At 33.4% G+C, this 25,988-nt stretch overlaps 1 protein-coding gene across 3 annotated transcripts in view; it reads right to left on the reverse strand.

The window, feature by feature from the left end:
- The window catches only part of LOC118745782 (apolipophorins), a 37,759-nt gene extending 13,538 nt beyond the window's left edge, over positions 1-24,221 (reverse strand). The window contains exons 1-3 of one of the 3 annotated variants that reach the window (XM_036479456.1): positions 24,080-24,221; positions 23,607-23,689; positions 6,868-6,897 (exon numbers count right to left, since the gene is read on the reverse strand). In XM_036479456.1, the coding sequence (XP_036335349.1) occupies positions 6,868-6,897; positions 23,607-23,679 (103 nt within the window). In that variant the 5' untranslated portion in view covers positions 23,680-23,689; positions 24,080-24,221. Of the gene's footprint in view, positions 1-6,867; positions 6,898-23,606; positions 23,690-23,838; positions 24,031-24,079 lie in introns of those variants that run through there. The other 2 variants (XM_036479454.1, XM_036479455.1) reach the window with 2 other exon arrangements.
- Between the last annotated feature and the right edge of the window lie 1,767 nt (positions 24,222-25,988).

Consider the following 25,988-nt stretch of genomic DNA (forward strand, 5'->3'; position numbering starts at 1 on the left):
AAATGTAAGTAAAAATAATTTATTCAATTGATAAATAAATAACAAATTTCAAAATTTAATTGCATTGCAAAAAAACATTTAGGAAGAAATGCTTGTGCTATAAAAACAAAGAAATTAAACAAATTTTTTTTTTTTATTGAATTTAAAAATCACAATAAATAGCCTAAAAAAAAATAAATTTATAAAAAATAAAAATAAAATAAAAAATATAAAATAAAAAAGTTTTCCCTGCGCCAGGATTTGAACCTGGGACCTCAGGCTTACCACGCGAGTGCTTTGCTCTGTCGGCCATTGTGACTGCTGGAGCGTCGCGAGCAAAAAGGCACACTTATGCTTTTCACGGGGCATGAATTGGCAGACTATCTCATCAACTGGTATGATGCTACTAGTATTTATACTAGTAGATGCTGATGCATAGCCTGACAATTGACATCTCGTAGGACATCACAATGTTAAAAATACCAGTCGCTAACATTGAAAGAGGATAGAACGTGAACTAGTTGGGTTGAAACGCAAACTGGTAGAATTCTAGTTCACAACTAGTAGCTTTCCCTGCAGAGAATTTTCTCGTTCGTTTGGCATACTATATAACTACCTTAATTTGCACCATTGTCTATAATATTACTAAAATTCTTCGTCATAAGTAACTTTTACTGAAAGGCGACAAATTATGAAAAAAAAAGAAAATTTATTTTTGTATGTGGGTTAGATTAGTAAGGCTGGATGTTCTTGGATTTTTACATTAAAAAGACACTTTCGGAAAAAGTACGAAATATAACATATATTATTGCAATTATTGCTATTTATATCTGCATATTTGGACCATGTATTTATTTATGTGCGTATATATGTATATGAAGATTCTCACTTCTCGTACAATACGAAAATAGCTCAGCGGGAAGACCTCCGACTCTAACATCCTTGGTCACGAGTTCAAATCGCGGTGGAGGCAGTTGTGATTTTCAGATTTAAGAAATTTAAATTGTTAAGTGCCGCTTAAAAATTGGAGAGAAAGTGACCAAATAATATAATATAATAAAAAAATAAAATAAATAAAAATTTAATAGAATGCAATCTGTAAAAGAACAGAAAAAAAGAAAAAATATCAAAAAATCGAATAATCAGATTTTTTTTTAAATAAAAAACTTATTGTCGCAGATCTGTCTAAAATGGAACCAGTTTAGAATAGAAAAATAATCTAATAGTCGAGTTTTAAAATTTTTTCTCATAGAAAAACTTACTGTCCCAGAACTGTCCAAAATGGAACCAGTTTAGAACTAGTTTGAAAGTTCTGCAGAGGGGACCATTTCCACTTCGTCGGACATCGCCATGTAAAAAGAGACAGTTGAAAGCACTGCGTTGGGATAGATCGAGAACCAGTACCGCCTCTTAAAGAGCTAGTTCTCCGCTAGTCCTGAGCTAGCTAGAAGGACGCGTAAACTTATTTTCGCGGTCAACTTTTTTTGCGGGTGTAACAGTATGTAAATTCCCCAAAGAGATTTGGGGAATGATGCTGAAGTGACAGCCCTTGGTCAAATATAAATCTATGATTACGCGTCTTTCTTAGCCGTCAACTAGGTTACGCATCTTTCTTCGCCGAAATTTTTCTTAAGCGCCTTTTTTCGTAACATTTTTTGTATGCGTCTCTTTTCGCCATCGAAACACTAGCGCGCCTTTATTCTTGTCTAGTGACGATATATACTGTTTTCGTTAAATGTTGCCTTATTACGGAGGTGCAAACCAATTTTTTATAAATAACTTCACAATTTTCTCTTTCGTTTGGCATACTATATAACTACCTTAATTTACACCATTGTCTATAATATTGCTAAAATTCTTCGTCATAAGTAACTTTTACTGAAAGGCGACAAAATATGAAAAAAACGAAAATTTAGGGGATGAAAATTTTTTTGTTTTCATTATAATAGCTAAATGCTCAAAATATTTTTGGGTGTGGGTTAGATTAGTATGGCTGGATGTTCTTGGATTATTACATTTAAAACGATACTTTCGGAAAAAAGCACGAAATATAACGTATATTATTGCAATTATTGCTATTTATATCTATTTGGACCGTGTATTTATTTATGTGCGTATATATGTATCAAATAAAACACCTCTTTGAGGTAAAATTTTCGAGTGACGAAAGCTGAGCTAGAAACACAAAATTTATGATATCAATTTCGTGACGAGAATTATACGCATTTTTTAACTGCCTTTGATACGTAGGGAAAATCTTTGTTGGTGGTGTTTTATTTGATATCAATTATTTTGGGGTAGCAAATTTAAAATCGGCGAAAATACAAACAATAATCTAAATGTTTTATTTTTCTCAAATAAATTGCTAAAAATATTATCTAAATCTAAACTATGTATCCAAATCGATGTGTCCATTGAAACATATAATTTTTCGAATACGGAATAAAGCGAAAAAGAATGATCATATTCTTTGTATTCGAAAAAATTATGAGACATGATAAAAACTTATCAACTTGGTACCAACTTTGGATACAACAAACAACTGTATTCGTCTGATTGTCTTGTAGATTATTTTTGTTAGGATTTCTACCGGGTGTGGGGCGCACACATGTGCTTTTTTTAAGAAGTTTTACTTCTGTCACGTGTACGGTGTTGCACTCGTGCCATTAAACTAATGCTTTTTTCTCAAGTAGTTTTACTCAGTGGCAATCTATACATATGTATGTAAGTTGTAGCGGCATATTGGGTGAACTAAATGTATTCAAACATGCATATTTATGTACAACTGTAGGTAATATTGTACGCGTCTTCCCAGGTAGGTTAAGTGCGGGTGATAAACCCATGTAGCATAGTTAAATACTGTGTACATGCCTGCAATTAAAATGGGGAAAAATGTTACAATTTCGGCATATGACTGAAAAGAAAACTCTAAAATACACACAAATTGTGGTTTCCAAGACATGTACGAAGTGATTAGCACAGCTGCATCCTTCAACTTGTCAACTCGCGGGAAATTCCTCGATTTGCAGGGAATTTCGGTTTAAGTGGCAATCGGGGAATGGGATTTTTTTTTTCGGGGAACTGGGTATATTATTTTTATATCTTAAAGTAACCAAATTAGACGGATATGTTAATTTTTAACCATTTGACCCTTTTTAGAGCGACATTTTTTCAATTTGAATCGCAATATCTCCACAACAAGAGTTCTCCCAGATATAGGCTATATACCAGATGAAAGCTAAGGTTTTGGGCTAGTTTTGTGGAAACCTATAATAAAATCGACTGACCAGTTTTTGAGAAAATGCCCGAAATGTATATTTTCAGCAACCCGATTTTTAGGTTTCAGGCGATAACGTTATGACATATTTATACTTTATAAACACAAAATATAGCGTTAGATAGCTTGTTCGAAGACCCTTCCACTGATATCCACACAAATGACATGGACTGAGTTGTGTGGCCTCAGTGGTAGTTTAAAAATTGCCTTTTTCGAATTTCAGGCAGCAGCCACGCCCACAAAGGCATACGAATCAAAACATCCTGGAACAAAACCTTCTTAGTTTTTTTTGTACTTTAATTCCTGAAAGTTTGAAAAAAATTAAATGATGGTACGTACAGACGCCACATACATACCAAAGCATCTCGTAGTGGAGACACGAACCAAAACACATTTACCTCTATATCTTTCCAACTAGTGGCCGGAACTTAATATATAAGGTATCGTTTGAAAGGTATTAGCCTATAGAATAACACTAAATATGTTGGGTGTGCCCACATGCCCCCTTAAACCGGCAAAAGCAAAAAAACGTTTTTTGTTTCGCAACACTTTAGCCTAATTTTTATGAATCTTTTACGAAGCTTGAATATATTTTCTGGACACACTCTGCAAGACCTTTCAACGATATATCAAACATGTCGATTGGACGTCTGGATAAAAACTTCCAAATCTCGTGTATATATAAGCGAGTCATTTCAGCATGCTACTGTTGCTGCTTTCGTCACTCGCGCGCACTGCCGTGCGCTGTGTTAGGAAGTTCATTTGTTTTATGCATATACATATCTACATAAAAATAAATGTAATAAATGATATCTATAAATTTACATTATAATTGCAGTTTATTCTCGATAAATAAACCAACAATTAAATTAATTGTGGCTAAAGCTTATTAAAACGTTCAGTATTTCCAGTAAAAAAAACTTTTTCATTGGAAATTCATTAGAATTTTTAATACGCATTTCACTGCTAATTGTATACTTTTCATATTATTTCTACTACCATTTTCGCAAAAGCCGATCTCATTCTTCCCCTTTTCCCTACTTCCAAATTACAAATCTTGATAAAGGAGTGTCAAACTTGAGCTGTAACAAATTGCATAGCCTTGTATTATTGAATCATGTGCCGGTAGCATTTTTTCGTGAGGAAAGAATGAGAAAACAGGCTGCAAAATATCAGAAATCGAAATTCCCAACAACGAAATAATAGCAATTTTTTCTTGACCGTTTCCTTAGCAGCTGAATCGAAAAATTTAATATTAAGAAAATTGACTCTTCTAACAGTTTATTTTATACTCCTATTCGGCTTTGTTTACTTTTAATTGAGAAATGTCATCGCCGCTGGGAATGCGCAATTTTGTATTCTACAATTTTTGCAGGTACTCGTAAGTGTCCTCTGTTAGGGCAAACTTATAATGCGCATTTATGTGCTAGTTAATCTGCATCCGTGTGCCAATCGTTTTAGGTTAATGTCCGAGAGGAAGCGAGAAGCGATTTGAAGCTTGAAGCGATAATAGTTCAAGCCAGAAGCAATGCTATAAGGTGTCAGAGTGAAAGCGGCAAAGCGAAGCGATCTGCTGCATTCGTTTTTGTGAGTTCAGTATTAACGATGGATTCCGACGAGGAGTTTTTTTATTTCGATGGGTGCATTTAACACTTTTTTTTCAAAAAGAAAAATTGGAATACAGTAAAACCCGATTAACTACCTCACGAAAAATGTCAGCTTTTTGAGGTACTTAGGCGGGTTGGGTACTTAAAAGAACCCGCTTAAGTACCTCGATGCGGGTACTTAAGCGAACATAATTACTGATGTAGTTACATATTCTTGTTAACTTACACAAATACTTGAATAACAACATTTAATGAAGTATACATAGTTTAAAACCAAAATCGTAGCATTTTGTAAACACATCAACAAGTAAAGGGAAACTTTTTTTAAAAAAATTTAGTGCAATGGTGTGTAATTTTTACAAGGATTAAATTGTTTAAAAAGTCAAAGTTGGACATATCATTTTGTACCAAATTCACAATAATATTGTTTGCCACTTATGTTTATTTATTAATTTTTAAGATTTTTCAATCAATTAAAAGGCAGTTCATTCCCTAACATATACCATATAAACCTAAGCTTAATATTTTGTCGAACACTTAAAAAAAATAAAAATAAAATCATCATAATTTCAAACTTTTTTCTCCGAAGTGGTTTTTGAGTATACAGTTTTATAGCCCATTCAATTTAGGCTAATAATGTGCAAGTTTCAAGTGGCTAAAAGTTACCGTTGATTTTTTAGAATTTATTTTACCGAAGGTGTGTAGCGCTGCTACTGAATTTCAAAATACGTAAATATTTTAACAGCCAGTTTCACCAAACTATTTAAGTGGAAATTAACTTTAATTTAATTTTTTATTTAAATCTCATTTTAATTATTTTCAGTTTCAATAAACTATTTATTTAAGTGAGTAAAAAGTGGTTGTAAAACAGACTAGGACTAGCTTTCGCTTGCATTTGTACTGAGAGCTTTTGAAAGCTTTGTCACGCTGTGTTGTAAAAGCACGGCTGGTATACAAGTAAGCAGCAGATGCACAATGATCAGGTGATTAAACGTGTAACACCTCTGAGTGTGGTTATTCTGATTTAACTTTTATTTAAGTGCAGAGCATAGGTCACTTAAATCAAAATTAAAATTGATTGGTGAAACCGAAATTAAAGTAATTTTCACTTAAATTATTTGGTGAAACTGGCTGTAAGGAATTTTAAAAGACCACTTAAAAAGGGAAAATTATAAGTAAAATTGTAAATGGGGCATGAAAAATTGTGGTACTTAGGCGGGTTGGGTACATAAGCGGGGAGGTACTTTAGAGAGGGACTTTCTTCAGAATACATTAAAAAATTCACGGTGTCCAAAAATGTTGGTTACTTTAGCGGGTTAGGTACTTAAGCAGGTTTCACTGTACATCCAATTAACGAACAAAAGAAAACAAGTGAATTCAATTTATATTTAATTAAATCGATTTACTATTTCACATTATTTAAATAAAACACGTGCTTGCGTTTTGAAACATTCCGCCGCAAATAAAATTGTAACGAAGGTACGCGAAATTACACCTTTCATTGAAAATAGTCACCGAAAACAACAAATACAAATACAGCAAAGAGAGTTCAAGCGGTAAACCATTGCACAATCTGCTTTGCCGCTTTGCCCTCTCGAAGTCGCTGAAAGTCGCTTTGCTACTCGCTCTCACTCTGACACCTTTTAGCGCTTTGCATATGCATACACTTGCGGTTTATAGCTAGAAGTAGCGCCATCTTATATCATCGCGTCTCGCTTCCTCTCTGACATCAACCTTAGGCGGTATTTTTTAATTTTATTTGTTTGTACAGATGTATGCATATAAATCTGACTATAAATGTGATCTGTAATAATTTTCTCATTAGCATCACTTGAGTGGCAATTTTTTATAACCCTAATTCTTCCCACCAACTAGAATAAATGTTTGACGCAGAATACGCTTTGTTTACTTACGTTTACGATAAAATGTGTATTAATTTTGTAATCTAAATATCTACATATATACTTGTTTCATATATGTATTTGTAAATATGCAGGTACTTACATTGGGGACATCCTCTTTTGCATGTATTGGCTGTAAGAAAAAATAACGTTTGCTCAAATTAATCCATAATGTCCAAACTATCTATTATGTGCATGCACATGTATTAGATACTTGAATTCATGTAAATACTTATGTACTGTTGTGTGTGGCAATTTTTTTATTGAAGTTGTTGCTCATTTTCAGTCAAATCGTGAACTTTTTTTGTATGGAAGAAAATGCACAACACCGTCAGCAACAAAAGTTGTCATAAATCAAATATCATATATGTAATACTCCTATATTGGCAGTAAGAGCTAGTACCGTCCGAAAACATTACATTACAGATATATCAATAAACACGTACAAAAGAAAAGGAACACATTCGTTTATAATTAAACATGTACACAACACATACACAAAAACGGCACTCACGTACACAATGCATACACAAAAACCGTACTAGACTGTCTCGCTTTGATTTCGGAATGCTTACACATTGAGAAGTTAGCTTACTGCCAATATAGAAGTATTACATATCAAATAAAACACCTCTTTGAGGTAAAATTTTCGAGTGACGAAAGCTGAACTAGAAACACAAAATTTATGATATCAATTTTGTGACGAAAATTATACGCATTTTTTAACTGCCTTTGAAACGTAGGGAGTCTTTTTTATTCATACGAATCGTTAGAAAAGTTCTGTTTTTTATTTTGTGTTTCTAGCAGTAGACGCAATTTTGCAACGTTCCGAATAAATAAAAAAAAAGATTTTCCGTACGTTTCAAAGGCAGTTAAAAAATGCGTATAATTTTCGTCACGAAATTGATATCATAAATTTTGTGTCTCTAGTTCAGCTTTCGTCACTCGAAAATTTTACCTCAAAGAGGTGTTTTATTTGATATCAATTATTTTGGGGTAGCAAATTTAAAATCGACCAAAATACAAACAATAATCTAAATGTTTTATTTTTCTCAACTAAATTGCTAAAAATATTATCTAAATCCAAATTAAGTATTCAAAGCGATGTGTCCATTGAAACATATAATTTTTCATATCTATACTAATTATATAAAGAGAAGTCCCTTTTTTTGTAACAGGTAATCTCGCGAACGGCTGGTCCGATTTTCATGAAATCTTGTATACAAAATAGCTTTCGGTAACCACCATGTTTTAGGCTAAAACAATTTTACTTTTTTCGGGTAGGTGGACCAGGGACCGGTCTATTCACAAAAATCGTATTATAGTCCGATTTGCTTAAAATTTAGTACGTAAGTAGCTTTTTAGCATATATTAGCATATATGACCCATTTTCCCGGGAAGTGGTCCAGGGACCGATCTATTCGAAAAAGTCGAATTTACGGTCCGATTTGCTTAAAATTCGGTGCGCGGGTAGCTTTTTAGCATGTATTAGCATATGTGATAAATTTTTTCCGTGAAGTGGACCAGGGACCGATCTATTCCAAAAAAATTTTATTTATGGTCCGATTTGCTTAAAATTCGGTACGTAAGTAGTTTTTTAGCATATATTAGGATATATGGTCAATTTTTTCCGAGAAGTGGACCAGGGACTGATCTCTTCGAAAAAATCGTATTTACGGTCCGATTTGCTTAAAATTCGGTACGTAGGTAGCTTTTTGCCTGGATAAGCTTATAGATTCCTGTTTTCCAGGGACCGAACATAACAGGTATTGATGAAAACTGTCATGGAAAAATTCGCTATGAAGGAAATGTTCTACAACTAAGTGAAACATACCAATCGATTTCGTTTTGCACCGAGACTCAAATTTGAAAATAAATTTTTATTTGCAATTTTTATGCAAAATATAAAAAAATAACAATTATATTTGATTTTTATATTAGAAATCCAAAATAACAATTATTTTTGATTTGTATATTATATGGCTTAGATAACAGTTATTGAAGAGTTTTATTTATAAAAGTCATCAATAAAAATCAGTCAGTGACTTTTACTTTTAAAAGTCATTAATATAAATCAGTGACCGACTTTTATTTTTTAAATCAATCGTATAAAAGTCATTAACATTTTTCGCAGTTAAGAAGGTGTTGGAAAACAAAAGTTTAATACGACATATTCAAATGACTTTTATAAGTATGATTGAAAAAATAAAGATCAGTGACTGAATTTTATTTATGACTTTTATAAATAAAAGTCTTCGTTAACTGTTATTTAAGACATATAATTTAAAAATCAAAAATAACTGTTATTTGCAGATTATTTAAATAAAAATCAAAATTAATTGTTATTTTCGATTTATAAAATAAAAGTCAGAAATAACGGTTATTTAAAGAGTAATTAAATAAAAATCAAAAAATAATTGTTAAAGAGTGATTTTTTTAATAAAAGTTGTAACTGTTACGGTCCCTGCTGTTTTCCAATTTTCATGCAATTTTGAAGATAAATAGCTTTAAGTAACGACCATATCAAGGGGCGAATTCGTCACTAGGCAAGATTTTTTTGCGCCAATCAGAAACAACGGATACTGTCAAAATATAATTAAAATATGTAATATATCTGAACTAATATATATTTAGAAAGCCGTTTGTTAGTTTTCGCAAGGCTCGAGAGCGGCTGAACCGATTTTTTTGAAACTGCCACCTGCCGCACGTGTCCCAAGGATGGTTTTAGGCTGAAAAAAATCCCTATGTAAAGGGGGCGTGGCACTTCCCATACAAACCGAATTTCTCATGCTACATATCTCTGAAAGTGTGCATGGTAGAGTTTTGGAAATTGGTATGGAGATATACGAAATCAATCGCATACCCTTGGAGAAAAATTTTAGCTATTGTAAAAAGGGGTGTGACATCTCCCATACAAACCGAATTTTTCATACTGCTTATCTCTGGAAATTTTTTGGTAGAGTTCTAGAGTTTTGTATGGAGATGTACGAAATAAATCGCATACTCTTGGAGAAAAATTGGAACTATTGGAAAAGGGGGCGTTGCATCTTCCATACAAACCGAATTTTTCATACTGCCTATCTTTGGAAGTGTTCATGGTAGAGTTCTGGAACTTGGTATGGAGATATACGAAATCAATCGCATACTCATGAAGAAGGAGGGCAGCTGTTGGAAAGGGGGGCGTGGCACCTCCCATATAAATCGAATTTTTATACTGCATATCTCTGAAAGTTATTCATGGTACAGTACCGGAACTTCGTATGGAGATAGTATATAGTTGAAACCAAGCCCATACTCATTTAGAAAATTTGGGCTATTTAAAAAGGGGTGTGAGGCCTACAAACTGACCGACCTTTAGCTATCTTTGAATGAATTTTTTTATTCTTCTGTAGGTGTGTTTGTGAGTGAAATCCTCCTAAACGGTTGTACGGATTTTAACGAAACTTTTTGTGTATTTGAGTGGGTCTCTGGATGGTTTAGTTTCACAATTTAATCCGACAGTCGGCGCTGTAGTTGAGTTATTACTAAAAATCTTATTTACGATCCTATTTGGATAATGTTTTAAATATGTATGCAATACTATTGCAAAAACGTGCTACCAAGTGGTGTTGAAGTCGAGCTATTACTAAAAATAGTCAAGTGAGAAAAGGGGCCGTGAAGGTCAGATTAAATCGACCTGTTGCACGATTGAGTATATCGAACGCTCCTGCGTTGCGATTGGCCCAATGGATGTGATTTTCCAATATTATTATGCGTTCAGACTTTTAAGGTATTTCGTCTGAAAAAAGTATATATATATTGCATTTATGTAGAACAATGATTCGCACCCATTTTGAAATTGCCACCTACTATACTGTAAAGCTTCTAGGACATTCACTATAGAACCGGGTCATTGTTGCCGCCAGGGAGTGAAGAGGAAAAAATTTCTGATGAAAAGAAGGCAAAATTAAGTGCGCTCAGCGCATTTATACGAGGCGAAACGAAACACTGGAAGTTCGAAAGCGGTGTTCACGCAGGGCTGAGTGTGGGGTTCCATGCAGCACAGGGTTTCGTTTTAAGCGGAGTAAGTCGCTTAAACAATGAGAAATGATAAAAACTTATCAACTTGGTACCAACTTTGGATACAATAAACAACTGTATTCGTCTGATAGTCTCGTAGTTTATTTTTGTTAAGATTTCTACCGGGTGTGTGGCGCACACATGTGCTTTTTTCAAGAAGTTTTACTTCTATCACGTGTACGATGTTGCACGCGTGCTATTAAACTAATGTTTTTTTCTCAAGTAGTTTTGCTCAGTGCACGGTTAAAAGTTTCGGTTTTAATTTTAAACTTTTTGGACTACATGCATATATGACCAAACTAAATTCAGTTTCAAATACAAACCTTCCAAGATTAAAAAAAGAGAGCACCTATGTTGGGTTTGGAATTTAAACAGTTCGGTTTAAATTTTAAACCCAAACATTTTCATAATTAAGAATAAAAAATAAAAATAAAATTTCATGCTCCGTCTTATGTGGATTGAACCCGGACAGCTTAGTAGCAACCAATTGTATCAAGCATCTTTGCACACTCAGCTACAGCCACGCATGTAAATGTGCTTTCATATGTTGAGTTTGAATCAACACCACATTTCGGTGTGTGCAATACACATACATATTTATGTACAACTGTAGCAAATATTGTACGCGTCCTCCCAGGTAGGTTAAGTGCGGGTGATAAACACATGTAGCATAGTTAAGTACTGTGTACATAACTACAATTAAAACGGGGAAAATGTTACAAATTCGGCATATGACTGAAAAGAAAACTCTAAAATACACACAAATTGTGGTTTCCAAGACATGTACGAAGTGATTAGCACAGCTGCATCCTTCAACTTGTCAACTCGCGGGAAATTTCCCGATTTGCCGAGAATATCGATTGTGGCAATCGGGGAATGGGAACTTTTTTCGGGGCACTGAGTATGTTATTTTTATATCTTAAAGTAACCAAATTAGACGAGTATGTTAATTTTTAACCATTTGACCCTTTTTGGGGCGACATTTTTTCAATTTGAATCGTAATATCTCCACAAAGAGAGTTTTCCCAGATATAAGGTATGTACCAAATGAAAATTAAGGTTTTGGCTAGATTTGTGGAAACCAAGAATAAAATCGACTGACCAGTTTTTGAGAAAATTCTCGAAATCTATATTTTTTGCAGCCCGATTTTTAGTTTTCAGGCGATAACGGTATGACATATTTATATTTCATAAACACAAAAGATAGCGTTAGATAGCTTGTTTGAAGACCTTTCTACTGATATCCACATCAATGACATGGACTGAGTAGTGTGGCCTCAGTGGTAGTTTAAAAAATTGCCTTTTTTCGAATTACAGGCAGCAGCCACGCCCACAAAGGCGTACGAATCAAAACCTCCTGGAACAAAACCTTCTTAGTTTTTTTTGTACTTTAATTCCTGAAAGTTTGAAAAAAATTTAATGATGGTACGTACAGACGCCACATACATACCAAAGCATCTCGTAGTGGAGACATGAGCCAAAACACATTTACCTCTATATCTTTCCAACTAGTGACCGGAACTTAATAAGTAGGGTATCGTTTGAAAGGTATTGGCCTATAGAATAACACTAAATATGTTGGGTGTGCCCACATGCCCCCTTAAACCGGCAAAAGCAAACAACTTTTTTTGTTTCGCAACACTTTAGCCTAATTTTTAAGAATCCGGTTAATCGCTTATGAAGCCTGAATACATTTTCTGGATACACTCTGTAAGACCTTTCCAACGATATCTCAAACATGTCGATTGGACTTCTGGATAACAACTTCCAAATCTCGCTTATATTTAAGCGAGTCATTTCAGTATGTTACTGTTGCTGCTTTCGATACTCGCGCGCACTGCCGTGCGCTGTGATATGACATATATGTATAATTAAAGCTTGGAATTTTTATGAAAGTTTGATGTTTTCTTAATATTGCTTTGCAAATAGAATCTTGGAGTTGCCCGGGTTTTGCTAAAGAATAAAATGTATTTTTTATATAAAAACAAAATTGAATACCAAATTGTTAAATCACGATACATATATACGTAGTGCAAATATTAATATACCCATCAAAGAAAATAATGATTACAGCGATCATCGTACGTTCAAATTGAACACAGTAATGCTAACCAACCCATATATAAAGTCCAGGTTATGCAAGACTTTGACTTGGCTTGACTTACATAGAAACTAAGAAACGATTTTTCTGCGTCATCTATTACTTTCTCTTTTTGTTTTGATTATCAGCATTTGTGTTTGTTCACGTAAACGTTTAATTTATTTGGTGTGAAAATCGAAAACAAACTACAATTGTGCGGGATATTCTTAAATCCAATAAGGCTGTAAAATATCCTGGCAACAAAGAACCAGGCGCCAAAAGCTCCACCCAACTAGTCACCATCGGCTCTCTCTGCACTACCGGGAGTTACTAAAGTAGTCACTTGCGTGATTTATGGGCGCCCTCTGTCGTAGCTTTTCGCTATTCTGCTTACGACTGGCTCGACTCTGCACTACCATGTGCACTACCACGGGTTAATAGAGTAGCTACTTACCTAGGAGTCGGTGCAGTAGCGGTTCAAAAGTAGCGATTGATTCCAGAAGTACTGGAGGGTATTTATGTACATACACGCGCTGCTCGTTTGCCAGATTTGCGATTTTCAAGTTAAGTCAGGTATACAAAGTAAATATCGATGTTTGGGGGTTCATGATATGCAACAGGTGAGATCAAATTTTAAGCATTGTATGTTCTAATGCGCATGCAAATACCCATGGTAGTATTTTTTGGATACTCCGAACGGATTTTGCTGTACATATCTTCATACATATCGTCGCTTGGCGTGCAATACCGCGTATATGATAGTCCGAAAATTTCAAAAAAGTGTAAATAAACTTATTTCCTTCTAAACTTCCGGCAAATATACTTCCCAGATAGGCATCGGCATCGGCTAGTATCGGCCAAAAGAATCGGCATCGGCATCGGCCGTTTTTGGCTATTCTTAGCCGATTCTTTTTCCTCTCTCCGCAGCTTTAACCAGAGCTGCAAACCGGTTTTGAACCGAACCGTTTTTATTTTGAAATGCCAAAACCGAACCGAAAACCACCCCAAAAAAATGGTTCGGTTCAAAATGAAAATCCACTAAAGCATTTTCAAGTTTTGTAATCCACAACTTGGTCTAAAAATGCAACCCGTATAGTAAAACTGCAAAAAAATTTCAGTTTGATGACAACTCCGTGAGTTGTATTTGGGAGGTTCTAAGTAAATTTTTTGATTGAATTTAAAGTAGGTTGTGTTGAATGCACTGTCAAATAATTTTCGATTCATAATTCAAGTGTTTGGTAAGAAAACTATATAGTAGAACTCATCTGCTTTTAATAAAGTTGTGTTATATGTATAATACATTTTTTGAGTGCTTAATCTATATTATGAATTATTATTAAGCAGTCTTGGTCTTGTCCCACCCGTGACAAAAAGGTAAAAGTTGTTATATTTATTTACAGAAGTTGAGGTTGTGTTTCGTATTTGTTACATAATGTTAGAAATTAATTGCAAATATTTACCACAATTGCATTGTCGTTTCCACGTTGTTAGATAAGAATAATTCAACATAGAAGCATGTCCCACCCGTGACCATGGTTGCCACTCGCCAACATTATTTTCTACCAAAATCTCTTAAGAAAAGTTACCAAAAGTTACCAAATCTTCACTACCAAAATCTTCACTTCTTCACTGAGAAAAAAATATACTGATAATTTAACACTGCTATATTTCATAACAAATATGTGTATATTTACAGCCCGATTCTGTGCACTTAATAAATTCAATATTTTTATAATTTGTCAATTTTTGATTATTTATCAAGAACTCCCAGTTCTAGCACAGAAGTTTAAACCTATTTTCTTGATAAATTATCAAGATTGAAAATGCTATTGACAATTATAATAATTTTTTTTTTTTATTGGAAATATTTTACTGTCAATTAATTACTGCATGTGCCGTTATTCTCATTTTCGTTGTTGGTGTTTCCGACAGGGTAGGTAATGTGGAACGATTTTCCATCACCCCTTGTCAAATTTGGTTTGGAGACATACCGGTTTCGGCGTTGTGCCATTTTCAGTGTAATTTTTCGTTCTGAAAGTGCCGATACTTGGACCTGTGACTCACGGAATAATAGTGCCGGCACACAAAAAAAAGTGGCAGGCATTATGCAATAATACAAGGTGGTATCAGTTGTGACAGCTCGATTTGACACTACCTTAGCTCAGTAGAATAAGAAGAAAAACGGGAAGAAATGAATCCCCATTTGGGGGAAAAATATAAGATTTCATATTTTCTTCTAAACCAAATTTGCTTTTATACAGTATATTCGCAATGAAATGAAATAAGATATAAAACCTTTTTGAGAAAACAAAATGTGTATACAGAGAAAACTTAAAAAAAATTCAACTATATTATTAGGCAAAGAATTGTTAAAGAAGTAACACTGTTTCAGCTAAGGCAGTCAATATGGCGGAATTAGAGCGAGAAGTTGCCAACCGATAACACCTTGTATTATTGCATCATGCTAGTTTTGCTTTGCTATTTTGTCGGTTTTTTATAATTTACGGTACGTCGAAATACATGTCGGTAAATGTCGAAATACATGTCGGTACATTTTTTTTGTGCTGGAATAATCAAAATGATTTATGGACCTTACCAAAAATTTCCAGATGGCCAGTATTAAAATGTGAGAGGGTAGAATTCAAAATTTATCGCAAAAATTCGATAGTTGTTTTAGAAGTGCATCTCTTGGTGCTGCCACTGTAATTCAAATATTTCCAGTATTCGAATATGAGATGACTCTAATTTTATCGAAGTAATTTTGTAGAAGTGTCAGTAGTGCTGCCACTGAAACTCGAAGGGTTTTTATAATTACGCACATTCAAAACAATTAATTTCTTTCTAGTAATGCAAATAGATGTTTAGTTGCAAAAGTTACCAAAATGAAATAAAAGTTACCAGGTTACCAAACCGTTTAAAAGTTACCAATTTTGATAGAAAGTTACCAATTGTGCCAACCGTGCCCGTGACAGCTATGTGCGGGACAGTTGTCAGAGGTAGGTTTACAGGGCTGATAAGCTTTATTTGTTTGTTGAGGTGGACGCAGGGGAGGAGGGGGATGCGCGGACTCGTCCATTATCCATATACCCTTGGGGTCAGCTGATTAAGTTAAGTTACATTTTGATCAGTTTTGGTTTTTAATTTTTTTAATCTAATTTTTATAGTTTTTTTTTTAATTAATGTCTAGTATATTACCTAGAACCATTTCAAACTTCTTACAAAAATTATAAAAATTCAAAAAACTTTAACAATTACACCCAAAAATTGTAAACTTTTTGTTTGGAATTTTTAGGTATGTAGTTTTGTAGTCCATTAAATTTAAATAGGTAAAAGAGAAAATTTCAAGACGCTAGGAAATCGCGTTAATTTTTAATAATTTTTTTGGCTGACGGTGCTAAGCATTTTCTTGTATATAAAAGGCACCCATCCTAAGATAAAACGTGAGTGAATTTAACCCCTACTTGGCTTCTTATATTTTTTAATAACTAATCTTTATATATGGACCACACTAAGGGCTCCTTTTCATATAAAAATTTGTACGTGTCCTTCCCGTGACAAACGTTGTCCCACCCGTGACAGAGGAATTTCAGATTGTTTGTATAATAAAGCCATGATTTTTTTTGTAGTTTTTGCTTTGTTTGTGTTCCTTCTTCTTTGTTTTATTATGGGGCATCAAGTTCACACAGAAAAGTTAAATAAATTCGCAGAGTTTCCGTAAAATATATCTGCTCCAAAAAGCAGGTTCTTTTTTTGTCCCACCCGTGACAGAAGAAATAAATCAGATTTTTCCCATATAAAAGTAAGCTGGAATTTTTTTCGTATTTTGTTAGAACTCTTATAATAGTCAATTAGGTGTAGCTTTATCTAAATGTAGAATCGTTCAGTACTTTATACTTAAATTTAAACAAGAAAGAAAATTTTTTCTGTACAAATGTCCAACTCGTGACGGTGGAATCGCCCATTCATAATTTTTGCACAAGATTTGAAAATTGGGCTTATATGGTTAAAAAAATAAACATTAAATAAAGAAAGGAAAATAGCCAATACATACTTAATAAAATTACGCGTCCCTATTTTTCCCATCACTATACATGTGGATATTTAAATTTTATCTCAATAACAAAGCCTTTAATTTTTAACCGACTTAAAAAAAAGGAGGAGGGTATCAGTTAGCCGGAATATTTTTATTTTTTATTTTTATGTATGTTACAGCATAACTTTGGACGACGTTAACCGATTTCATCAATTCTTATTTCATCGGAAAGGGTACCGATAATTGAATCGTGAAGAAATTAACGATAATCTTAAATTTTTATATGAGAATAGAAGTCGGTTTTGTTTTTTGCTTAAAAATTACTTGTTGTGTTATGGATTTGTCATATATTTGTAATATTTATATACTTTAGCATAAAGAAATTGAACCACTTGAACCGAACCGAACCGCGGTTCAGGGATATCATGAACCGGTTCTTATAACGGTACAAGCTTTTTCTAAGTGGTTCGAACCACTGAATCGAACCGTATCGATTTTGGAGTGGTTTGCAGCCCTGATTTTAACAAATGTTCATCAAAATTTGAAACTGTTTAATCAGATTTTTTAGAACGCAGTTTCTTAAATTTTAGTACATTAAAGTGCAAGTGAAGTGGCTAGGTAAGGGTTGATTTTTGAAAATTTTTTGTTCACGCATTTTCTTCCAAAGTATGTTCGAAATTTTTTTTGTATGGAGAAAATCCGCAACTCCTTTCACAAAAAATTTCCAAAAATCAATAATAAGTCCTAGTTACTTAAAATTTGCACTTCATTAAAATAAAATTGAATGGGCTACAAAACTGCATACTCAGAATATTTAAAGAAAAATTTTGAAAATTTTAATAACAGGGTTTTTGTTAGATAACGAGCTACACTTTCATAAAAAAATAAGAAACATTAAATAAACGAAATGGAAATAGCCAAATAATGCTAAAATGTCGTTACTGTAAGTATTGTTACGATTATCCTCTAATTAATCGCTGAATTCCTAAATTCTTCGGGTTCTTTTCACTGGATTGTTAAATTTTTTACGTTACATAAATAATTTTATCATTAAAAATCTAAAAATCTATAACAAATTGTATTCAATACAACACTTTATAGTCAGCAGAAGCTGCATATTTTTTACTACTACTACTATGAGTACAACTAAAAAAGGCGATTTCGAATGAACTATTTTTACATTGAATAAAAAAATACTATTTATGGAACAAAGTATTGGAATGATATGTATGCATTGGCGATATACTACTTTTAATGCATATTTATGTATGTACATAAATAAGTGAATAGATTTTTTGTTTTGAATGATTATTTGTTTTTTTTAATGTTATTTGTTTATGTTTTTCTTTTGTTATTATAAAAGTCTATCAAACACATTTGTTCTTGAATGAATTTATATTCAGGTAGTTTCTTTTCAAGGAATCGGCTTTGGCATCGGCCAAAAATTGGGAATCAGTCGGACTCTAACCCAGACTACAATCAGTTCGTACGCCTGAACATTTTTAATATTTGCTCTTGAAACTTTTATATGCATAAAGTCAAGTAAAATATAATAGGGACACGATATTTTGACCAGTTTCGGCTATTTTTCTTTTGTTTGTTTAATGTTTATTATTTTTTTTATAAAAATACAGCCCGCTATATACCAAAAACCATATAAGTCAAAGTTTCAAACTTTGTAGAAAAATTAGGAAAATTCAACAAAATTTTACAACAACAAATGTTTTACTAAGAATTTTTCGCATTGATTTTTGATAGTTTTTTTACGGATGTGTTACTAATCTGTTCCATACCAAAAAAATGTAGAAGGGCCATTCCATTGTGACTGGTGGTACATTTTACTCCAGAATGTGATCAATTGTGAGTTTTTGCTATGCCGTCGTAACTAAAACAACAGCGAAAGATATTTTTTAACACAGAACGACAACTAATGTATAAAATTGCTTAAACAAAAATTGCCAACGATTTTTTAGTTTTATGTAACTTTTATTTGAATGAATGTGACTGGTGGGACACTGAAGAGAACTCTATTTTACCCTTGTACACTCAAAGATGAATTTTAGCTAAAACACTTAATTTTCGCGAACGATGTTTTTGTCCTGTAAAATACGAATTATACGCTTTCGTTTTCAATAAAAATGAGGTTTATACAATCTTCATAGAAAGATTAAAAAATTATTTAAAGTTGTGACTGGTGGGACATCTCCTTATGACTGGTGTAAAGTAATTATGCATGAAATAAAAGTTTCCATAGTCAAAAATGATAACTTATTTTGTTTTTTTTTTTTAAATTTTCTAACAGATTAATAAAATGTAGTCATTTAAAACGAGGTTATTACTGAAATAGGGATAATTAGGGAACATTTAAGATTATGTCGTTTTCCTCTTTTCAATGGAATGACTCAGAACATTTGTACTTTGTATGGAAGAAATGCGTGGCACTATCAGGAAAAAAAGATCAAAAAACAACGCGTTTTCTTAGCCATTTGAAACTTGCACTTTCTTAAGCTAGAATGGGCTAAAAAATTGTAAACCTAGATTTTTTCTAAAAATTCTTAGTAAAATGTCTTTTATTGTTGTAAATTTCTTTGAAGTTTGTAATTGGGACTTGTATGGTGTTTGTTAGATAATGAGCTGTATTTGTATGAAGAAATAATAAACATTAAACAGTCAAAAGAAGAATAGCCAAAACGGGGCAAAGTGTCGTGTCCCTATTATTTTTTCACATGACTATATATTTATAAATCAAAAGTTTTGATACAAAGTTTGTTAATTTCCCAATCAACAGCAAAGAAAAAAGTTACAAAAACAACTATATCTTTAAACACTCTTATCAAATACAGTCCTATTCAATTCAATTTTAATGGAAAATTTGTGTAAAAGAATTAAAGATGTTGTTAAGGCAAAAGACGACGTGACAAAGTGTTAAACAATACATTTTTTAAGATTCTACGTACTGAATTGAAATGCATTTTATAAGAGTGTTGATAGAACTTGATTTTTACGTAGTTGTTTTTGTAGTTTCTTTTCTTTCTAAGAAAACACATTTCAAGCTTTGGGAAATTAACAAACTTTGTACCAAAAACTTTCATTGATTAGTATTTGTACTTATGTATGTATATAAAAGTTTCAAGTATAAATATTAAAAAGTGTTCAGGTGTACGAACTAGAGGTTTACGCCGGCGCGTCTGGAAACGCCGGCGCTACTGCCCATAAGGTACATTTCCAAAGAGCCACAAGGCTACTAATCTTATCATGTCATCTCATCAGCGTTAGGCATTCGTCATGCAAATTCAGATTACAGCTCTATTTAATTCATTCTTGAATTAGTTTTGAATTTAAATATTGTTACTTCTCACTTGGATTAAAATGTTGAGTGCCTGGCGCTGATGGATAGGCAAACAGAAAGAGGTCTGAGGTATATATACAAACATGGTTCTCTATGTTCTCTACAGATCCGTATATATGTACTATTTAAATTTAAGGAAATATTAAAAATTTAAAAAGTTAAGTTATTGGAGTAATTTATGCAGCTACTAATAAATGTTTGTAATAATCTTATCTATCTTCCTGGGGTGTGACCACCACTTAAGAATGCTAACGTAATTTTCACACAGCCACCTAGTACTTGTATACGTCTGTGGGACCCCAGAAATAAATAACTTATAAATGTAAAAATTAGCAAAAAAAAGGTTTTAAAAGTCTGTTTAAAAAATATCCAACTCTTTATTCAAAAAAAAAATTCAAAAGAAAATCAACTGCGACAGAAACTCTGCTTTATCTCCAATAATTGACGAGTTAGATGCAATAAGGGCACTTCTGTTAAAACTGCTTTTTGAGATATTAGGGTTACAGTTTTTGATAACTAGGGCTCGGAATCTCATGCACTAAAAAATCGAAGCTATATGCGCATATAATATGCACACAAAATTCAAAAATATGCGCAATAAACAAGTAAAATATGAAATTAAAAATATTTTCCCAATATTTTATTGCCGGTACAAAAATACTCACTGCACTTGTTTCAAAGTAGTCTTTCAATTAGTTGATTTAGAAAAAAACACTTTCTTCTCTCAGGGTAGATTGTCACCCTAGTGAAAAGCAATTAACAGGTTTGCCATTTTCATTCCACAACTTGTGCAACCTACAGCCGTTTGACGGATTAATGAATTTCAGTATGTCATACAGAGAGGCAGCTGCACTGTGAAACATTCTGCAGGAATGGCTTGCCAAGTGTCTTCTGCCACATCCTTGCGAGGGCTGCATACTCGCACAGCAAGTATTCGACTGTTTCTTTTGTGCCAGGGTTATCGCAACTGCGACAGAAAATGTTGAAGGAAAATCCCTGTGCATACTGCAGTAAGTTTGTAAGTATCTTATTTTCTTATTCCTAAGAGAGGTCTGGTTTTAAGTGGGTCGAATGACACCCAGAACTCCCTGGTAATCCTGTACAATCCTGTACGGTCCCAACTCTGCTTGGCCTTCGAGTGACACATTTCGGTAATTTTTGCTTTTATCTCCCTGAGCGAGACACCTGTGCCCCCCGCGTGGGACACCTGGCTAGGTGGTCCGTTGCCTCGATTCCGTAAATGTCCCTATTTCCCAGGACTCATACTAGGGTAATTTCGTATTGATCATTGATATACGTCAGCTCTCTCCTACAGTCCTCCACAAGTTCAGATCTAATAGAGGTAAAAGAGAGTGCCTTAATGGAAGCTTGGCTATCCGAGAATGAATATTTGGGGAAAAATTATAAGTAATTTATTTTGTCAAGAGATTTTACACTAAGTTTAAATAGTTCTAAATCGAAAAAGCAAAAAATATGCCGAAACCACATGCATTTATATAAAATTGTACTAAAATATTAGCAATATATTTGCAAAAATAGGAATTTTTTGCATAATATGGAAAGCCATGCATTTATTGCAAAATATGCAAAAACATGCACTAACGATTGAATGTCATTTTAAAGAAAATTTAATGATTCGTAAAGATAACTTAACGATTTCCATTAGAAGATGCCCAATAAAAACATGCATTTGCATGAGACTCCGAGCCCTAGTGATAACTTTATTGTTGTTGTAGTATATAAAAAAAGTTTTATTTCTGTAGTATTCAAAAAAATTTACTACTGCAAAAAAAATCGTCCGATTACCAGTTCGACCCTAATTTAACCTGTGTATGTGCATTAGACTGTGTTCGCTTTAATGTTTTTTTTTCGATCCCATATCAGAATTTTGTTGTCGATTACAAAAAAATAATGTCTGCAAATTTTCAGCCTTCTATCTTCATTTTTCAGTTAGAGCTCGCAAAAATAAGAATTTTCAATGAAAAAATGTTGTTCCGCAACTTAATTTTTTATAAACAATTAAATGTAACAAATAAAATAAAGGCCTTAATTCAGTTTTGTAGAGAATTAAATTCTCTACAAAGATAGTTTTACATCAAATTTAAAAAACAAGCTCCGTGTTTTTTTGGAGCTAATAAAAGTGAATTTTATAAAATTTGATGTTGTATTATGATTGATCACACTGTTCCGCGGTCGGCTGGGGAATTGATTAAACCAAGTTTTTCCTAAATCCTGGATTGTATATAGAAAAGTAATTTATCAGTTTTCCCTGCTTTCCGATTTTAAGCGGTTTTTTTTAAATACAAGTTGGTGGTCGCACAGCCGCATTTAAATCACTTAAAAGTTATTAAAATGCAAATATTTATACACTCAAAAGACCTTTTTGTGGGTCTTGGGTCTCGAAGAATCTGAATTCGCAATTTTTTTTAGCAAAAAACGGCCACTATGGTGCGTTTTAATGTAAAAAAAAACATGGAAGGAACATGAAGGCGAAATGGAAACAATGTTTCTCAGCAATATTTTTAAACAATAGGGCTGTTCAGGATGTTGTGGAAATGTTCTGGGATTTGTAGTTGGAATTGCATCTGAAAAGTTTATGCTGGCTTCCATGGCAACCGTGTGCATTTTATTGTTGTGAATTTACAAATGCAACGAATATGCAAATGCAATAGCATATGCACAAGATCCTGAACAGCCATAATGTTTATTTGCACCAAAGTGCGCCCAGCAGCCGCTTTTTCGTAAAAATAAACATCAGATTCGGATTCCCCGTGCCCGACTATTTCCACAAAGGTCTTTTTATGGTTTAAATATCTGCATTCTAACCACTTTTAATTGATTTAAATGCAGCTCTGCGACCACCAATTTGTATTAAAAAAAAACCGGATGTAAATCGTAAGAAAATTAGGAGTACTTACATCTTTCTATGTATGTATATGTACATGTTTTTGCCATTAAAAAAATCGTATAGCCGTAACAAACCAATGGAAACGAAAAAGCCTTCCTTGATAAGTACACATATTCATATTGAGCTTGGTCGTGAAAAAAAATTAATTATAATATCTCAAGTATTACAATTAAGAAACACGTCGTTTCAGAACACGAAAACTTTCCATAAAGGCTTAACTAAGTATGTAAGTACTTATGTGAGTTGCGTGGGGAAGTCTTACTGTCCATAGGAATAACTAGGTGACAACTTCATTATGTTCCCTATGGAAACATTTGAATTAATCGTTTATGCTCACATTATACACTAGTTTACACACATACATACATACGGATATAATTATCGTGATAATAGTTTTAGCCAATTTGACTCACCTGCTTTTACAACACTAACAGCCAGAAAACAAAATAGGACGGCCTTTAGTAGGCAGGGATTTAGTGGCCTCATCGTCCGAGCCCTATCATAAAAAATTTAAACAAGTTTTTTTAGTTTGTTTAAGAATTCAACAAATATTAGCATAAATTTTGGAGTTGGTTTTTACACCCTTTGTAGTTATAACTAAAATCATTAAATTATTTGTTATTTAAGGTATTCATATGTATGTACATTCTTTTAGCTTCTTTACACATTATTAACTAAGTTCACTTCTGCACTTTTTACCAAATTTTCGCATTTGAAACACAATTTAAAACAATTTCATAATTTCCAGGATATACGTGGATGGTTATTATTTTGTTACTTTATTTTTAGATTTGATCTTATTTTCATTTGTTTTAAGTCCACCTATCCTTTTACTTATTGAGTCCATGAAGTCGTAATTGCTTACGAATCGTTCTTGTGTAAATACCTCCGAAATTTCTATGGCACTATTTTAATTGTGAGGCTGGCACAACTTTTGCATTAGAATCGTTCTAGGTTTCTGGGGAATTTCAAAAAGAACAGCCGCATTTACCGAATGCAATGGCAACTTAAATGTAAGTCATAACTTTGTCAATTTGTATCCCTTATATAGACTTGCTGTCTCACAGACTTCTTAATATTATAACAACAACATATTAGTGAATATAAAATTGAAGTTAAAGAATTAGAGCTCGAGATTGCTGTGCTTGTAGTCTGGATCTTTGCCTGTGTGTAAATCTTAATCTGAAAACCATTGTGATTAATGCTCATTTCCATACACATACATGTACATATGTACATTATGGTGTCCCAGAATATGTCACTTTTTTTTTTTGCAAAATTTGATACGCATACCCTCTAGTTTTTTCATTTTGGCATAAATAACGTATGTATATACATATCAATAAGTTTTATTGCTGTACGATGACGATTACCTGTGTCGACTTCAAGTTGAAGTTTTGCTTCAGAACTTCTACTGGGATAACCCGCGCGTTGCAACAATATTTAATAACTAATGCTGCTACATCAACAACAAAATTTAATTTCACATAAACAATCTGCCGATTATTTATCGCGCACACACTTGTGCCGATGCGTATTAATAAGTTTTTCAAGGACATTAAAAGATACAAATTTCTTTTAGAACATTATTCGTTTTTCCCTTAAGGGCGTATTTTACATCAATTACACAGGTTTACAAAAAAAAAGTGTATGCATATTAAATCAAGCCTATATATCCCTATGTTATTCGACATGCTGAATGCGAATCCGAGGTCCGTTAGCCTCAATCACGTCGAAGCTGAAATTATGGAGGTTAACGGACCTCGGATTCGGGTTCAGCGAATCTAAAACCTTATATATATGAATTTTCAGGTTTATTCAGTGAATTCTTCCCTACTTGACCTTCAAACGACCACGACCCTGACGTGATGGAGTCTAACGGACTTCGGATTCGCATTCCGCGTGTCGAATAACATAGGGATATATAGGCTTGGTTTAATATGCATAAATTTTTTTTTTGTAAACCACGTAACAGGTAACTAGCTGCCGATATTTTAGTTGTGTTGCTGATAGCAATGGGCAATAGCGCAATTTTTGTGGCGCTAACTGAATAACGTCGGCGCCATCTATGGTGTCTGCGCACTAGGACAATCAATCCACAAGCATTTTAATAATACCAGGATTTCGAGATGTAAAAATCGACTCCCGGGATTTCTACTTTATCTAAATGTTTGCATTTGAGAGTAGGCTCACCGCCCTCAGAAATAAAAAATTAAACCACACAGATTCATTGTCGCCACATTTGGTCTTATACGGAACATAATGCATCTTAAAAAAAAAGAACACTTACTCATTTTTGCAGAAATTCAAACCACAAAACCACGCCAGCAAAGTAAAATGAAGAGCAGCTCGGCCATAAAGGTGGGTAATGGCACGATTTTTTGTGTGTTGGCACAGTGGCACACGCACACCATGAAGTGTTAACACATTGTGTTGGCACACACTCCACAACTCTTCGCTCAAATTTGCCATTTCCTTACGTTTTGCGTTTCTTGGCGAGAACACTTCACACAGCACAGTGTGTTATGTGTGCTAAAAACACTTCCCAGTTTGTGCTTTCATATTGTGCGAAGTGTGCTCCTGTGATATCGTTTAATTTACAAGTAACTTTTAGAAAAAAAAACCGACTAAAAAAATATATATATATATCTATATATTTCATGATCCAATGATAGGATCTAAACCAGATTAGTATGTGACCATCTCTGAGACACTACCTTTCCGATGCAAAATTTATCGAAATCGGTTGACGTGTTCCAAAGTTATGCGGTAACATACACAAAAAAAAAATATTC

This window comes from Rhagoletis pomonella, unplaced genomic scaffold (genome assembly GCF_013731165.1).
Source record: "Rhagoletis pomonella isolate Grant_MI unplaced genomic scaffold, Rhpom_1.0 Rhpom_scaffold_00009, whole genome shotgun sequence".
NCBI classification, from domain to species: Eukaryota; Metazoa; Arthropoda; class Insecta; order Diptera; family Tephritidae; genus Rhagoletis; species Rhagoletis pomonella.